The 19,420-nt window shown below is 43.1% G+C and overlaps 1 protein-coding gene across 1 annotated transcript in view; it reads right to left on the reverse strand.

Moving 5' to 3' along the window:
• The window catches only part of LOC125462276 (cytoplasmic phosphatidylinositol transfer protein 1-like), a 215,667-nt gene that overhangs the window by 103,316 nt on the left and 92,931 nt on the right, over positions 1-19,420 (reverse strand). The window contains exons 3-4 of the mRNA XM_048552115.2: positions 19,147-19,295; positions 949-1,037 (exon numbers count right to left, since the gene is read on the reverse strand). Of these exons, the coding sequence (XP_048408072.1) occupies positions 949-1,037; positions 19,147-19,295 (238 nt within the window). The remainder of the gene's footprint in view (positions 1-948; positions 1,038-19,146; positions 19,296-19,420) is intronic.

The raw sequence follows: 19,420 nt of genomic DNA on the forward strand, positions 1-19,420 counted from the left end.
CTGTGGGTTCATTTTGTCTGCAAACTAGCTCCCATGTTTGTCTGGGTAACAGCCATACTGCATTTCTAAATTTCTTTATTGACGGCAAAACGCTCTGAGGCATCTTGAAGAAGCGAAAGGTTCCATAACATATCGAACTTCTACCTTTTCTTGCAGTTGGGTGCCTCGACACAGCTATCCAAATGTAACAACCCACATAAAGTTGAAACCACACCGGATGTTGAGGAAATTTTTGTTATACTGGGCACTTTTCGGAACAGCAACAACGCTATTGCAGGTGAACTTGCGGCATTTAGCAAGTGCTAAAAACTGACTACTTGTTGCCATAGAAATGTTATGGCACAGAAAGAAGCCATATGGCCCACTGTGCCTGCACTAGCCATTTATCATGGCATATCAAAAAATCACAGAAATGTCATGGAGCAGAAAGAGGCCATTTGGCCCATAGTGTATGCCCACATCAATCTGTCCCAAACACCTTGTCTTTTCTGAATTTGCTTTCCAGCTGAATACAGTCTACCTCTTGTCCAGAGTTACCAACCATATCTAAATGGCAGACAGGTAGCAAAGGTATCCCAAAATGAACACTGGCCGAAAATGCAAATGACAAATGCAATCATAAAGCTGTTCAGAAGGGTATAGGTTTAGGATTTCAGTGCTCTTGTAGGTAAATTGGTAAATTTTCCAATGATTAATAATGACTTCAGATGGCCAAAACTAGTTGGAAAGTCTGAGATAACAAGGTGTAGAGCTGGATGAACACAGACGGCCAAGCAGCACCAGAGGAGCAGGAAAGCTGATGTCTCTGAAGAAGGGTCCAGACCTGAAAGGTCAGCTTTCCTGCTGCTGTGATATTGCTTGGCCTGCTGTGTTCATCCAGCTCTACACCTTGTTATCTCAGATTCTTCAGCATCTACAGTTCCTGTTAAAGTTGGAAAGTCTTCTTACCTGTGATGGTATAAGGATAGTAATTCCAGGCCTTTTCTGTGATATAAAATATTCGGGGCACCACAGCCCTAGCCCAGCTAGGGAGTTTGCTGCAAAGGAAGAGGAAAGTAAGAACAGTATTGTTAGTGAGAGAACCCCATACTAAGCATGACAGATGTGCAATAACCAAGATAGGCTGAGCTTATATGTATTCTTGTGTTTTTGAATTACCAACCATAGATCTCTGAATCCCAATCAAGATGTAACATATCCCAAGTTGTTAGACATCATGTTGTGTGCACTGCCTGATGACACGTCCTCCGCTCCTTGTCTGCAGATGCTACATTTGCCTTACTTGTTATTTCCTCAAAAGTGCCCTAATAAATCAGTCAAACATGATTTTCCTTTCAGAAAGCCGCACAGACTTTGCGTGATTGCATTCAGATTCTCTAAGTGCCCCACTTTAAGCTCCTTAATAATAGATTCCAGCATTTCCCCTATGACAGGTGTTAGAATAATGTACCTACAGTCTCCTGCTTTCTGTCTCACTCATTTGTGGAATTCAGAAATTTTCTATGTTTCAAATGAGAGGGGGAGAGAACACCCTCTGGCTCTTACTAGGTAGTGGTGAAAACGTAGTGGTACTGATGGAGCAACTTGAACAGGAACACGTGACTGGCAATCCTCAGTTGCAACTTTAATAGGGAGACCGAGAAAACAATGACAGCAAGCGAAAAGCAAACAGACATTTAAACCATTTAGGAAGCAGAGGTCTGGAATGCTGGAGATGCAGCAATGCAGCAGGATCTGTCAAGAACAACAATCCTAGTTTGTGACATTTGACTTTCAGATTATGGAAATATAGCCACAATAAAAAATAGGAATAACAAAGGCAATTTTATACAATGCTGCTTTCACATGGTATGAGCAAGGGACTCATTCAATGAATTTACTGAACAGGGACAAAATGGGACTTTGTGTGTTCAGGCTGGCTGCCTGTTTGACACACATTTCATAATCAATTATGTGGTATATTCTGCAAGAATTTATTTCACTGAAAATGCATAATTCAATGTTCAGAGCATACTGAGTTATAAAACGCGGTTACATAAACTTTCAAGTTTGTAAATGACAGAAAGCCAGTTTCTGATGCTAAGTCACAGTCTCTGTATCCCAAACGATACTCCATCCTGCTCCACTGTATAAACTCAAGCCCAGGAAGAAATGTGTCCCAGTTACTCCTGTAATAGAGTCATACAGCATGGAAACAGATCCTGCAGCCCAACCAGTCCATGCTGACCATAATCCCAAACTCAATTAGTCCCACCTGCCTACTCGTGTCCCATATCCCTTCAAACCATGAACTTATTCATGAACTTATCCAAATGTCTTTCAAACATTGTAACTGTGCTTATATCCCCCACTTCCTCTGGAAGCTCGCTGCACGAGCGAATCATCCCCTGTGTGAAAAAAGTTGCCCTTCATGCCCTTTGTAAATCTTTCTCCTCTCACCTTAAAAAATACCCTCTAGTTTTGAAATCCCTAATCCTAGGGGAAAAAAAAAACATCTACCCAGTAACTCTTATCTACACCTCTCAGGATTTTATAAACCTCTATTGGGTCAGTCCTCAACCTCCTACACTCCTGTGAAAAAAGCCCCAGCCTATCTCTATAACTCAAATCTTCCATATCTGGCACCTCCTGGTAAATCACTTCTGAAGCCTCCCCAGCTTAATAATATCCTTCCTATAACAGGGTGACCAGAACTATGTTGTGTAGAGCATCACTTACTTTTCCACTCTCAGTCTGTGGACACAATTCCCCAGCTATTTGGCTAATCAATATGCAAATTTCATTTAAGGTCATCTGTTAAGGTGGCTAACAGAAGTCAATTGACTTCATGAAGAAGGGTCTAGACCTGAAACATCAGCTTTCATGCTCGGCCTGCTGTGTTCATACAGCTCTACACCTTGACTTCACTTTTTTTTACACACAGGGCCTTTCCCTGACTTTTAATGCACAGACAACTGAAAATTTGACACCATATAAGCCGTTCTTCAAATGTGAGGTAAGGCACAGATGTGAAAACGATAGTTTCCCATTTGGGCATCATCTCAGAATAAGGGGTCACACATCATAAACAGAGTTAAGTAGGATTTACTCAGAGGCTAGTGAATCTGTGAAGCTGTTTATTGCAGAGGGCTACAGAGACTGAGCACTTAGGCCGAGAGAGACAGATTTCCAATCAGTAACAAAATTGGGGAAAAGGCAGAGAAATGGAGTTGAGGGTTATCAGATCAGCTGTGAGGTCATCAAATGCCAGAGCAGACTCTATGGGCTGAATGGCCTACTTCTGCTCATAAGTCTTATGGTCTCAAAATAGGCAGTGCCATTTCACAGTCCCTCAAACCTGACCATTAATACAGGGTCATTTCTCTTCTCAACAGGTTAAACATTAATTTTTTTCTTATTATTTTACAGGACGAGGGTGTCGCTGGCCAGGCAGCACTTATTGCCCATCTCTAATTGCCCAGAGGGCAGTTAAGTGTTAACCTCATTGCTGTGAGTCTAGCATCATGTGTACACCAGACTAGGTCAGGATGGCAATTTAGTTCCCTAAAAAATATTAGTGAACCAGATGGGTTTTTTCCAACAATCAACAATGGAATGGTGGTCATCATTAGACTCTTAATTTCAGAATATATTTTATCGAATTCAAATGCCACGATCTGCTGTGGTGGGATTTGAACTCTGGTTCCCAGAACCTTACCTGGATCTCAGGATTAACATCCAGCGATAATACCACAAGGCCGTTGTCTTCCCAAATCGTACATGCCACAGGATTCAAACAAAGATCCTGCATTCATGTAGTGCCCATCAGAACATCAAAATGTCCCACAAGCAGCATCAAGATAATGTGTGTTAGTGGTGTTGATTGAGGGGTAGTGCTCCCTTGCTCATCTTCAAAATGGTGCTATAGCACCTTTTACATCCATCTGAGGTGGTGGGCAGGGACCCAGTTTAACTTCTCATCTTGAGGGTAGCACCTCCTGACACTGTAGTGCACCCTCACTAGTACCAAGCCCAGTCTTGTACTCTCTGGAATGGGACTTGAACTCACAGCCTTCTAACTCAGGACTCATCATGCTCCCTGGCCAACCTCTGAGGTGGTCATTTCACAGGTGGTCATTTCAAACCAAAGTTTTAGTAACAAAGTCAGCAAAGGAAAGTCACTGCAAATTTAAACCAAGTTGGTTGCTACTAGCCTCTTCCACGGCTGGAGTTGCATGTGATTAATTTATAAGCAAAATGTAAATAGAATTTTCTACATAGTTGCATTCATTCCGCAGTTCAGCTCCATCAAGTTGCCTGGATCAAATGGAGGTCACAGTCCCTACGACATTCATGAGATGGAAATGTTTATTAATTCACCTTCCTGCCTTGGGACATTTTCATCAATAACGCTCTGTGAATAAAATTAAATCTTCTGTGGTTCTTTCTTGTTTAGAGCTGGACTTGCTTGCGAATCCTGCATGATGTATTAGCACAGCAATCTTGACTCCAGTTTAGCACTTAATGACGTCTGACCCCAAAATGCTAATATGAGGCCGGATAATACAAGCAGGATGGGAGCACCTTGGCAAATTGCTACTGAGACAATTCTGACAAATACGATGGCAGCAGGCAATTTATTAACATCGTGCAAAATATTGTCAGCTCCCAGTACGCGGTTCCAAGGCAGCTTTGAATAATGTGGTTCCAGAAATAGCAGCCTCGGATTTTAAATTGGAAAACCGCACTAGGGAAATGCAAGACAAAAATAATTGGATAATGGGCTTCAACACTTCTAAATTTAGCAACAGAGATTAATGTCTGCTTAATGAAGAAACCAATTACACATGTCACCAATGAATGTTTATGCAATCCATTCCTTGTCATCTTTCACCTAGCTGGATTTTCAAGCCTTAATAAAGGACAGAATTTTAAATATAGAGGTCGGTGCTTCTTTAAAAAGAAAGAAAACCAGGATGCGACATTATTAATGATTAAATCCACACTGAAGAACAGAAAGATCTGCTCAGATTAGATCGAGGGATTTATTAACTACGTTTTGCTTCACAGTGATGGATGGCTGAGATTCCTTAATCAGAAATGGACCGGTGTCAGCAATTCAAGTCGGTGGTGGCTGTAACAGGTTGGTAACGCACCAAAATTCGCTGATTCAAAGAGTTTGCATTTGAAAGATGTGTAGGAAGCATTTTGCCAAAGTTTAGAAACCAATTAGAACTTCATAATGCGCTGAAGTATTTCAGAATGTTAATGTTTGTCCAGTTAAAGATGCACAAGGTTAGGAGGGATACTCTTCTCCCCAAGTGGGAATGTTGCCAATTCTACCCAACTTCACATTACCCACTGTGTCCAAATGCTCTGTATCCAGCCGCCTCTCCCACCCAATGCCCATCATCAGCAATCCAACATAGTCAGGCTCAAACAACATGGCCATCTTACACCAGTCAGAAAGTGATCAGGCTCTTCATGGTTTGACAGTCAAGAATCATTCCATCAGTTTAACAGCACCTTTTCCACCTTCAAAATGTTTTGTAAATCTTTGAATCCCTACAGTGTGGAAGTGAGCCATTCAGCCCAATGAGTGCACACCAACCCTCTGAACAGTGTCCCATCCAGACACATCCCCCTACCCAATCCTTGTAACCCTGCAGTTTGCTATGGCAAATCCAACCAGCCCACACATCCCTGGATACTACGGGCAATTTAGCATGGCCAATCCACATAAACCTGTACATCTTTGGGTTGTGGGAGGAAACCGGAGCACTGGGAGGAGTCCCAAAGAGTTGAAGGGAGAATATCCAAACTCCACATAGACAGTCATCCGAGGCTGGAATCGAACTTGGATCCATGAGGCAGCAGTGCTAACCACTGTGCCACTAAGCCGCCCCAAATTCACTTCCATAGATGGCAAGCAAAAGAATTCAAGAAAATGGTTCACAAATACAATTCTTTCATGCCCCTTTCAATGATCTCCCATAGCAACCCTAGGTGTCCCTGTTAAGGATCAGTATCCCAATAGAGGATTCACTGAATTAGACTGAAGTAGAGGAGGGTCAATCCCTGTGCTCAGTCTACAAGAAACGTTGAGAGAATGGTGTAGGGGGGAAAATGATGTGGTCGATATTCGCTGGTGAACGCAGATGGGACACCCCCATCCCTCTTCACCTTGCATTGGACCCGGCTATGACAGAAACTTGCACACAGAGCCCAAACCTTGACATTTCTAATCACGAAGTGGTGTATTAAATGCATTTTTTTTTGTGTATGTATGTCAGTTTTCCACTAACATTTCCAATGGCCTTTACGACAGTTAGAATGATGGACAATTCAGGACGCTACATGTCCCTTTGAAGAACCTTTCTGCTCTGGCTGGAGTGAAAAATAATTGTCCTAAGGGCTCAGATTAGCTTATTCATTTGATTGCTGCCCTTTTTGTTTTTGCAAAGAACAGCACTTCAATCTTTGTCATACAATGCACTTCATGATTTCATTGCTGATACAGCTGCTTAGAATGATAGAATCCCTACACTGTGGAAGCAGGCCATTCAGCCCATTGAGGTCACACTGATCATTCAAAGAGCAAATCCCACCCAGACCCACATTATCCCTGTAACCCTACATTTCCCATGGCTATCCCACCTAGCCTGCATGTCCCTGGTCACTATGGATAATTTGGCATGGCTAATCCATTAAGATGCACATCTTTGGTCTGTGGGAGGAAACCCACACAGACATGGGGAGAATGTGCAAACTCCACACAGGCAGTTGCCTGAGGCTGGAATCGATTCGAGATCCCTGGCACATTAGCTCCTGTAGTGGTTCGATGGTAAAGTAGGGGGTGTAACTCAACCACCCAGATCAGAAAAGCTCAGACCCCTCGGCCAGTTAGCACAGAGTTAACTAATCATGACCAAACCGACCAGTTAGATCTCCACTGCTGGTGTCCTGAATCACAGAGGTGATCTATCGGATATGCTGCTCCTGGTTGCCATTTAACATGAAAGCTGATGCCAAGAACTGGTGCGTGGAGTTTTTGAACATGAGAAAGCTACACTGCAGCTAAAACAGGGCCCTAGCAGACCAGGAAACTCTTCCCGCGTAAATAGTACTGTTTGATCACAACTGGCAGTATAATCTGGCTCAATATAATTTCACCCTGTGGTATAATTCGCAGGATGAAGTCGACTGCAATGATGAGGAAGCGACCATAATGGTGCTACGTCGCTAGCTAGAGAGCTCAATAAATGAGAATCAGAGTATGTGTTGACAGGGATACACTGCCGAGGTTCACAATGCTCACACTGTCAAAACACAGCTCTGTTCATACTGACAACGCATTATGTATAGACTTCCTGGGAAAGATTCCAATCGAAAATACTACTGAAAAATAAAGGTCCAACCAAAGATAAAGTTAGAAAACCAAAATAAACAAGACATTAAAGCAAAATAGTGATGTTGGTGGTCTGAAATAACAGCAGAAAATGCTGGAAAACATTTTGATGAAGGTTCATCAACTTGAAATGCCAATTAGTTCTCTCTCATAAGAAGCTGCCTAACCAGTTGAGTATTTCCAACATTTGATTCAAATATTCACATCATAGAAATACCACTTGGAAACAAACATTCATTGCAATCCCCCAGAATAACCCGGTACAGATTTCTGCTATGAACTGAAGTGTGATTGGTGGATAAGATCAAGATGCAGCTTGTTTTTTTCACTCATTCACTCATAGGATCTGGGGATCGTTCACCAGACCTTCATTCAGTGCTTTACCTTCTTGAAACCTCTGCAGTTCTCGGGAGTAGGTACAATGCCCTCAGGGAGGGAGTTCCAGGTTTTGACCCAGAGAAAGTGAAGGAATGACACTATATTTTCAAGTCAGGAGAGTGAAAGGTTTGGAGGGGCACTTGTAGGTGGTGGTGTTCCCATGTACCTGCTGCCCTTCTCCTTCTAGATGGTAGAAATCGGGGAAGTGAAAGGTGCTATCAGAAGAGCCTGGTTGAGTGCCTCAAATCATCCTGTGGATGGTATACATTGCGGCCACTATGCATTGGTAATGGACGGAGTGAATGTTGATAACACTGCCTGTAAGGAGTAATTCCATGGGCACTACTGTGTCAGGCTGTAGTTTGACTGGTCCATGAGACAGCTCTCCCAGTATTGGCACAGGTCCCGAGATGTTGCAAAGGAAGATTTCACAGGGTCAGTGGGGCTGGGATTACCATTGCTGTTTCTGATGCCCAGGAAAATGCAAAGTTGCCCATCTGGTTTAAATCTCTTTGATTGAGTTTTGTAGTGGCTTGCTGCAATGGAGTAGCTTGCTCAGCCACTTGAGAGGATAATTAAGAGGAGACAACACTGATGTGGGTCTGGAGTCACACAGTAGTCCAGACCACAGAAAGGAGGGCAGATTTCCCTCCCTAAAGGGTATTAGTGAGTCAAATGTTTTCACGACAATCAACAATGACCCACCACACCATCCCCCAAATTAATTCACAGGAATGAACACCGACAATGGGAGAAGTTCAGAGGACACAGTGCAGGACAGAAGAAAGAATGTTCACCCCAGGCGCTGTTGAATAATGCCCATCAGTTGCAGAGGAGCTACAATGAATGTGTATGGAAGGCAAAAGGTGAAGGTGTGGAGCACACCTTGCCAGCAAATACCTTGGCAGGAATAGTAACTACAGACTCATTCCACACAAAGAATGAGAACTTGGTCGTGCTGGTTTGACGCACTCACAGCTGTCAGTTTCCACAGCACACAGATTAGATGTAATCCGCATTAGAATCTGCGATATGGCTCATATAAAGTAACACTGTGCACTCCTGCTACCATATACTTCATGCACAATGTACGCAGTTAAAGTAGGCTGGATTAAATTATATTCTGCGTTATTGTTTACTGGCATGCAGCTTACACACATGCAAAACTGTTGCATAAAACAGAATGAGGAGCAGAGTATGAAATTTCAGGGAAGACTGTGGTGGAAATCTATTTGCAAGTCAGTTTGTGTGAACGCATATGGGTAGGGCCAGCCCTTGCAAGCCCACTGCAGAAGCCTGTTCCTTTACTTGCATAGTTCCATAAATAGTTCATATAGTCTTTTGCTGGCTCCCACCGCCCCCCCCATCCCCAAAATATTAATGACTTAGTTGCACCATCCCCATCACCATGGAGATGATGAAATATTAAAAAGCATATACAAATTTAATGAAAATAGACACCCAGTAAAATACAGCTACCAGCAATAACTTAATGCTCTCTCCAAATTACATTGCAGTGTCTTTGAAGTACTTCCTGATTGTGAAATACTTTCAGTCATCCGTTGGCAATGAGAGGTGTCACAATTGGTATTGGTGGACAGGAGTTAGACGCACAATATTGCAAACTTGCTGCTGGATTTTGCATTAGCTTTATCCTCTCACAAGGCGAGTGTGTCACTGGCAAATCCAGCATTTGTTAATCATCCTGAATGGCTCCATGAACTTAAGTGTTCGGCCTTTTGGAGTGCTGTGGCTCTGCAGTCACATGTAGACCAGTCTAGGTAAGGACACCGGATGTCCTTCCCTAAAAGGGACATTACCAATACCGACACTAGATTCCGTCAGCTGACATGGTGGGATTTGAAACCAGGTCCCCAGAGTCCTAGCTTCGGTCACTGGATTACTATCCCAGTGACCTTATCATCATGCTACAAACTCATGATGCTGTGCTGTAAAGCCCTTTAAAACATCTTAACTTACTTCAACAGGGAGAAACTATCAGTTTCGGAAAGGACAAAATGGTTTATTTACAAATGGTGTTTCATTGTATCCGGAGCAGGACGAGGCTATTCGGCCCTTCAAGCCTGCTCCACCATTCAATATGATTATGGCTGTTCAACCAACTCAGTATCCTATTTTCACTTTCTCACCAAACCCTTTGATCCCTGTATCCCCAACTCCTTCCTGAAAACGTTCGAGTTTTCACCTCAACTGCTTTCTGTAGCAAAGGACTCCGCAGGCTCACTGCTCTTTTGATGAAGAAATCTCTCCTCAGCTCAGTCCTAAATGGCCTACCTTAGACCGTGACCCCTGGGTCTGAACTCATTGAGAACATCCTTTCTGTGTTTACCTTGTCTTGTCCTGTTAGAGTTTTACGGAGTTTTGCAGAAAGATACAGAATGAGAGATCTGGAACAATTAATGAATTAAAGGAATGCATGTAGTCAGGTTCACCCCAATGATTACCCTTACTCCAAATTCCCGGTCAGAATGAAGCTCTGGCTTTCCAGAAAAAAAGCCAAGAGCTTGAAGCAGTGCACCATAGCTGCATTTACTTCTCACTTCTCGAACAACATTGGCAGGGATCCAAGAAAATGGTTACTTTCTGCTGTGGTGCAAGGATCTAATGAGAGGCATCCACTTTATTTAAAATTTAGAAATTGCTCTTTTTGTTCACACATTCAAAACTCGCACCTGAACTTAGTGCGATAGGCCTGTGTTACAAAAATACAGAACCTTGCTTGTGAAGGGGTATAGATCTTGAGGACTACTGAGAAAAGGATGGAGCTTTTCATCTTGCAGCTATCAGGACAATTCCCGAGAAATATCAATACAAAGGGAATGCAACATTTATATAACATGAGAGCAGAAAGTAGATTAGCTGGCAAGTGTACACAACTCAATAGAAGTATTGCTGTAGAAAATGGACCACACGTATTCTGAGAGCAGGAATGGAATAGTGGATGGTAAAATTTGATCTTTAACCCTGCACAGGCTCTTTGCGAGGCATCAGAAGTTAACTGCACGACATTCATTGAAATAAAGACTACAACCTTCCTGGAGGCACGCTCAAGCTTCTCTCGGAATTACACTTTTTGTCATCCTCATCACATTCTCCTAGCATTTTAGCTGGAATGGGCAAGGGAGGACCACTTTGACGGTGACAGTGTGCAGCCATTTATGATTATCATATCAATAACAGACAGCATGGGCTAAACAATCCAGAGTGTGTTAAGAATTAAGCTGACAACCAATTTAAGATTGTTAGTTGGGTTCGCTAATGAGACATATGTGCAAACTGGAAGCTACATACATTAATACATAGATAGAGGAGGATCTAGGCCCGAAACGTCAGCTTTTGTGCTCCTGGAATGCTGCTTGGCCTGCTGTGTTCATCCAGCCTCACATTTTATTAACATAGATAGAGAAAGATGTCCACACATTGTGCCTACTTCAACTGATCAAAATAATAGGTGACAGCCACTCTCTGGTTCATTCCTTAGGGCAATATTGACTAGAGTCCAGCAGTCTGGATTAAGTTAGAACAAAGTATGGTAGTTAACAGTCAGTCATCATCTAACTGTTCAATTCGCCATGTAATCCAACTTGTCAACTAATCAGCATGTTCTTCATACAATATAAACATGCAGTTACCCTTTGCATTGATATCCTTGTGAAAGCCTCAGATCCCACCCCCAGCATACCCTCCAACCTCATCCCTCCCAGTTATGTGCTTAGCCACCTTCTTTCCTGCCACATTTTGTCCAGAAAAATTCACCCCAAATTAACAGACACTGCCCGAATAGGTAGCTGAACACCTACCGTGAGCACAGATAAGTCACATGACCAGAGCCAGGATGTATCTGAAAAGATTACCTCTGCTGAAAGTCAACTGTTTCTAATGCTCTTGAGAGCCAATCTAGTCTTTGTGAGCCAAGGCAAAATAGATGCCAGTGAACCTGTCTGCAGCCAGAAGGTTCACAGGGGCAACTATTTCAGGCTGAAATGAGAAGAAGCTTGCTTACTCAGAGGGTTGGAATTCTCCACCCAGAGGGCTATAGATGCTCAGTCACTGAGTACATTAAAAGCAAAGGCAAGTTGAGTTAGCAGTGAAGGATCAGCCATGTTGTTATCAAATGGTAAAGCAGGCTGCAGGAGTCAAATTATCTAGTCCTGATCCCAATTCTTTTGATCTTATACAAAAACAGTCAGCTATCTTTTTCTCCCACCAATGCAAAAGCAGCCAGCCATTGACCCATTATCATATATGAGACCAAGAAGTCAAGATCTGGCCTTCATCCACATGGTCAAAGCAAGAAAGGTATTCAACAAAGGTCTCGATTCAAGAAACTCTGGAGAAAATATTCAATCTATGAAATAATTCAATTAAAGAACCGGAGAGATTATGGTCAGCCCTAAAGTGAGCTTCCTTCAGTATATATTTACTGTAGCAAAACAGAACCAGAGGGAGACTGAAACAAGCTGCACCAATTACATTTACTAATATGGTCAGAATGCTTCGACTCCATTGCTTCTCCAAACCCTTCTGATCATGTTGCATTCGTGCAATTGTGAGAATTGTAATAATAATTTCCTCCTTCAATTAAATGTGGTCATTTGACCTTTACAATTGTAATGGAAAAACTATGACTAACTTCTGCAAGACGCCGAACAATTTCACCACGCAACGCAGCACACAGATCTTCGGTGAGATAAAAAGATGGAAAGATCAAAGTGGTACTAGACAGCATCTAGCTGGACAGACAGAACATCTCCTTTCTAAGTGGTATGGTATCTAAATAAGGGAAAGGTTAGTCCAACTTTCACGAATACAGATGCTGCACTGTAGGGCCAGTTCTATGGCTGGGCTAACAATGGCATGGACTGTTACTGGATGTAGAACATGGCTTCTCAAGGTGGATCTCTTTGACAAAGAGAATTATTTGAGGATGTGGCCCCGAAGCAAGTAGCAAATCTGAGGGGAAGATGTAGCTTAAAGTTAGTAGAATCTGCCCTTGTAGGTACAGGTCAGGCCTTGAAATGCACTGAAGAGACAATGCTAGGCTTCAAGAATGAATGGGCACTGACTTCCTCACATCTTGTGCATCAATTGGTGCAGACTATTTCAACTATTGATCTGTGATTCTTTAACACGGGACAAAGCAGAGACAATATATTAGGGGCACAGAATTTACAGAGCAGACACAAGTCATTCAGCCTAACTATTCTAAGCTGCTGTTTAAGTTCTGTACTTACCTCCTTCTATCCTATCAGCACACTTCACTATTCTTTCCTGCATACCCTCCATGACCTCCAACAGCCAATACTTATCTAACTTTCCCTAAAATGTATCTATGCTATTTGCTTCAACTTTTCCTTGCGGTAGCTCATTTCTCATTCGGTCACCATGTGAAAACATTTCTCCTAAATTCTACACACGATTGTGCAAGACCAGGCCCTTTGGTTCACGATGCTGTGCCAAACTTTTACCCTAATCCTAAGACCTATCTGACCTCCGCCCCTACCATACACTATCATCCATATGCCTATCTAATAGCTGCTTAAATGCCCATAACGAGGCTGACTCCACTACCCTCTCCGGCAACGCATTCCACACCCCGACCACTCTCTGAATAAAGAACCTACCTCTGACGTCTCCCCTACACCTACCTCCACTCACTTTAAAACGATGCCCCCTCGTAACAGCTACCTCCACCCTAGGAAAACGTTAACTGTACACCTTGGGTCACTGACAAGCAAAGGGAAGAGGATGGAAATCCCCCAGCAATTCACACTCACCAAGTGTCACAAACGGAGAATATAAAACAGGCTGCGGAGTAAAAGCAGATCACTGACTAAAATGCACCCAGGTTTTCCTGCTGGAGGAGTTCAAGTTGAGAAAAACACGAAACCAATGCCGTTTCATCACACTGGACTGTTACTTTAGCCATTAAAAGGTAGTAATAGGTTCATAGCTCACAATTTTATTTGAGATATAAGACAATACACCTCTAGTTTAAAAACTTTTATTCAGTGTGTTTTACCCTGCAATTTTCAAAACTTAAGAGAAAGTGTATGCAGTCTTGTTTAGAGTTCATTAAAACAGAATGAACTGCGGGTGTTGTAAATCATGAACAAAAACAAGAAGTTACTGGAAAAGCTCAGCAAGCCTGGCAGCCTCTGTGAAGAAAAGTTCAGAGTTAATCCTTCGTCTCCGATGTCCCTGCCTCAGAACTCAGCGGAACCGAAAGGTTAACTCTGATATTTTCTTCACAGACGCTGCCAGACCTGCTGAACTTTTCCAGCAACTTCTGATCAGAGTTAAACAGTCTTTGGTAGCAGAACTGAGTTTCTGAAGGTCTAAGAAAGATTATCATTCAGACCAAATGAATTTGATCAAATTGCCTGAACATCAGTTTTCCAGTCAGCCATTCAAAGTGATACAATAATTACCACAATGCATTGGGAACAGCTGGTGAAACACAAATATTACAAACTTTTATTCCAATCTCCATCACCCCTTCTATTGACACAATGTTTAGTCATTGCTGCAATATACCATATGCCACACTGTTCGATCAATATCATGTTGACAGCTGAAAGGAAATCCTTTGAGGTTTCTCAAATGTTACAGCACAAATAGAAAGCCAAGCACAAGTTGCAATGCAAGAATAAGAAAATGACTGTCTGCAAAAATATCAGTGTCAAAAACTAACTAAAGACAACAGCAGACTGAAAGATGCTGTGGTGAGCCTTCACAACACATTGGTTTGGCCTGAGCTGGAGTACTGTGTCTAATCTTAGACACCATAGTTTCAGAAGAATGTGAAAACATCAGCGAGAGTACAGAAAAGATTCATGAGAATGGATGCAGAGAAGACAGTCTTTAGTTACGTGGATAGATTGGAAAATCTGGCATTATTCTTGGAGAAAACAAAAGGTGTCGACAGGAAATTTGGTGAAGGACAGATACAGGTAGTTCTCCTGTAATGTGGTAGTTGCGTTCTTCTGTGACTTCACGTTATAGAAAACTGCGTGATAAGGAAATCACTATGGAAAATCGCTATGCTTGTACAGCAGAAAGTTCACGTTGCCCAAACAGCGTCCACCATTCATCAACCGCGTTACAGCTAATTCACATTAATGAAACATCCGTTATAGCACCACTATGTGTGGTACAAACTCTTCCCATTGAAAGACACCGCGTCAAGGTGAATGGCAAGACAAACAACGGCAACATGCGGAGTTTGGAATGCATTGCCTGAAAGTGTGGGTGGGGACAGATGCAAGTAAGCTAGTTGGGTCATTATCTGATGACACAGTTATGTAAGGAGGTCAGGGGAGTAAGGCTAGCTTGAATTATTCATGTGGAGAGGTGGGATGGAGACGATGGTTCAAATGTCCTCTTTCAGTACGGTAATTCATGGTACCCCCATTCCCAGATTCCTTCATTGGTCCTCACTTTATAAAATAAATTTTAAACACACGTGAGTAATTTTTCTCACTTGAATCATGCCTGTGCTCCCCAGCCAAGACTTGGCCATTAGTGGGCACTGCTCTCACACCATGATGTTTGCTCACCAATCCTGTGTCCTTGTGGAGAGCCAGAATTGGCCAATGGGCCAAAATGATGTCTTCCTATACTGTAACCATTTTATGAGTCTTTAATGCTTAATGGATGCCTTTGCCCTTTAATTGGTTTAAGAAGTATCACTGTCAGGACATTATATTTTTTAAATTCATTCACAGAATGTGGGCATCACTGGCCAGCCCCAGCACTTATTGCCCATCCCTAATTGCCCTGAGGGCAGTTCAGCATCAACCACATTGCTGTGGGTCTGGAGTCACATGTAGACCAGACCAAGTAATGATGGCAGTTTTCTTCCCTCAAGGATACTAGTGACCAGATGGGTTTTCGACAATGGATTTGTTCCACTCCTAAAAGCAGATTGTTTTTAAAAAGACGGGTTCAAATTCTACCATCTGTATTGGTGGGATTCAAAACAGGGTCTGCACAGCATGACCTGGGTCTTTGAATTAACAATCCAGTGATAATACCACAAAGCCGTCACCTCGTCCGAACATATGCACAATTAATCGAGCAAACTCTACCAGCAGATCAGAGCAGGTCAGTTACAGACAGGAAGCAGGAAGTGGTTCTCAACTTCTCAAACAGCAGCGCCTTCACACCCTGCATGGCCCTGTCGGTCAGCCCTGAGTGCAGCTCATAGTCATTGAGGTGGCAGCAGAACTGCTGATCCATCTGGTGAGAGTGGTTCATCTCCCACCTTCAGCACCTTTCAGCCTTCTGTCATCTATTATGTACTGATGCTCAGTACAGCAGGACAGCATGAAATGACTGTTGACCACTAAATAGATCACCTGAAACTGCTTGCTAGAAGGAGTAACTGTACAAACTGCAGGTCTTTATTAAAGTGGAGGGCTCAGGATTGGTGGAGCTTGTGAAATTCAGGCGGTCGATAGGGCAAGGCCTCTGGAATTCCCTCCCTGAGGACATGGTGGGGTTACCTACAGCACACAGTCTGCAGCAGTTCAAGAAGGCAGCTCACCACCACCATCTCAAGGGGCAACTAGGGCCAAGTACTAAATGCTGGCCTGGTCGGCAACGCCTATGTCTAACGAGTGAATAAGTAACAAAAAGGCAGAGAAGGAGCTGGCAGTCAAGGGCATAACACTTTAAATCAAGGGCCCTTTCCTTCTGCAAGAAATTTTGTGGCCTCACTGGGCCAGCCAAGGTGAGTGGCATGCTAGCCAAACGGCCTGGCTGTCTTCCGGACTCCACTTTTCAGAAAGTGGGTCAATGTCAATGCTGGGTTGTACTATCAGGCTTCACAGAGATATACAGCTCCATGTCTTAATACACCTTTATCCCATTACATGCACTGTTTCACTTTTCATTCCCTTACACTTTTGTAGGTCTTTGAACCTCATCTCTCCTGCCCAAATACATCACTCTATCTGGCTAAAAGCTTTGAATGCAGACAAGTCAATTGTGGAAAAGATCAGAGTACGCTGCTAACAAGGACAGAAGTTGCTGGAGAAGCTCAGCAGGTCTGGCAGCATCTCTGTGGAGAGAAATCAGGCTTAATAGCAGAGGCATGCTGGCTCAGTGGTTAGCACTGCTGCCTCACATCATCAGGGACCTGGGTTCAATCCCAGCCTCAGGTGACTGTGTGGAGTTTGCACGTTCTCCCTGTGTCTGTGAGGGTGTCCTCCCACAGTCCAAAGATGTGCAGGTTAGGTGGATTGGCCATACCAAATTGACAATTGTGTGCAGGCAAGGTGGCTTGTTCATGGGGAATGCAGGGCAATAGGAGTTAGGCCCATGTGGGATGCTCTGGGGGGGGATTCAGTGTGGACTCAAAGGGCCTGCTTTCGCAGGGATTGTATATATAAAGAAAAACATTTTGGCTCATCTGACCCTTAGAACTTGATCCAAAAGGCTAACTCTGATTTCTGTCCACAGATACTGACAGACCTGCTGAGCTTTTCCAGCAATTTCTATCTTTGCTTCTGATTTACAGCATCCACAATTATTTCGTTTTTTACTGAGTATGCTGCTAATACGGACTTAATTATCAAACATGCAGCATACATCATTTGTATTAGTGTGCTCATGACTGGTCATGCAGTCATTGTGGAGGTTATTCAGAGAGACTGACCCGAGTGTTCATATGCCCTGAAAGCATGAGCTTTGTAAGTTCGGAAGGTGGCAACAGAAAGACAGTATTGTAAAAGAGTACATGAGGCCAAAAAATATATGAAAAATGCAGGATCAGAAAAATTCTCAAAACTAAGTGAGTCAAACATACAAACACAGCAGGCTCAGGCTGGGTACAACATCAAAACCTTCTATTTACACAGATTGCCCAGTGTGTCGAAAGGATTCCTGTATAGAGGAGGCAAAAACGGGGGCAGATTATTGACGAGGCGATTGGAACTGACAAAGGGAAGGGAGAGGTAATTAGGAACAGGAGGATATTTCTTTTCCCCTCAAAGACTGATGAGTTTTCCATTGGTACATTTCTCCCACAATGAATGTAACTGTTAACATCTGGAAGATTAGATTGTATGAATCATTCTGAAGCAAGCTCAAAATTCTCTCTGCTCAGAAGATGGAGCAGCACACCAACGGAGCTGGGTGTCGTATCTCTGGATGCCTTGCTCCTTGTTTCAAAGCTAACTTTGAACAAAAAATGAATCTTCAATAAGGTCAAATGAGATTGAGAATTCCAAATATTTTTGAGCAGGGTTTAAAGGTCGGATTAAGGTCTGGCAGCCACACATGGGTTAAAGTGTGACATGCATTGGCTTGAACTGCACGCAAGGAGAAATGTGTGCAGCAGAGATAGTTTTCTTTTGTTTTAAAAACCAGATAAAACAGGAGGCTGCTTTCCTGAAAAGGGCTGAACATCTGGCACACGTTAATCTTTGGCTCCAGAAATAGTTGGAATTGAGTTCCACAACTTTACAGCACACCCTGATCACAAAACTCCGACATTTGCCAATTCGCAAATACTGAAGAGAAAATAAAAAAAGTTAAGCAGGTTTGCAATTCCGTTTCGTTCCATGCAAGTGCGAGTGGAATTTCAAACAGGAGGTAAGGCTGCAGCAAGCCACGTGGGAGTATTTCCATCACTGTCTGTCCAAACTGTAGTCTACTTCCTTATTCAAAGAGTCACAGAGTCAGACAGCACAGAAATAGGCCCTTCAGCCCAACTTATCCATGCCAACCATTTTTCCCAAGCTGAACTAGCCCTATTTACCTGTGCTTGGCCCATATCCTTCTAAACCTTTCCATTCCACACACCTGTCTATATGTCTTTTAAATGTTGTAACTGTACTATTCTCCACCACCTCCTGTGGCAGCTCATTCTACCCTCTGCGTGAAAATGTTGCTCCTCAGATCCCTTTTAAATCTTTCCCCTCTCACCTTAAACCTATGCCCTGAAGTTTTGGACTCCCATACCCTCGGGAAAAGACTTGGGCTATTCACCTTATCTGCAACTAAGGTCTTTTCCCCAGGGTAGGCTATTGTGCAATCATCAATGAACCCCCTCAACCTCTGGTCTTACGAAGGAGGGAAATTCACAGGTGAACGCTGGAAATAAATAAATCTCAGTCTTTCCATCCCCTTAAAAAGTGTCTATTATTCTCTTTATAACCAATTTTATCACTCATTCCAGCCACATGAGATCAAACTGTGCACTGCATTACCGCTGTCTCAGAGAGCAGTGCAAACCCTCCATTTCCCAGTTTATTAGCCTTCCGGTGTTTCTGGTGGAGCTTCTGTATGTTAAATCTCAGGAAGGTTTCTCCCAATGTACACCCACTCCCGCTTGCTGGCGGCGCACAGCTTACCTGGACAAGTGAACTCTCTTCTCCGTGAACTGCCCTTTTCCATGTACAGGGTCCTCGTGGGGTTCATTCTTAACCACCTCCACCCCTTCGCCCTTGTCGCTCTGCTCATGACTGTGCTTGCTGATAGTGTACAGTTGTCCTATCCTGTACTGTAACCAGAAAAGAGGAAACAAAAAATCATTTCAGTATCGAACTGCTCGATCCTTCTCTGACTCAGCCCCAGTAGCCAGCCAGAAACAGTGATGGGAAGCAGAATGGAGTTGGTTAGTAGCTT

The sequence above is a fragment of the Stegostoma tigrinum genome, chromosome 23 (genome assembly GCF_030684315.1).
Source record: "Stegostoma tigrinum isolate sSteTig4 chromosome 23, sSteTig4.hap1, whole genome shotgun sequence".
Lineage (NCBI taxonomy): Eukaryota > Metazoa > Chordata > Chondrichthyes > Orectolobiformes > Stegostomatidae > Stegostoma > Stegostoma tigrinum.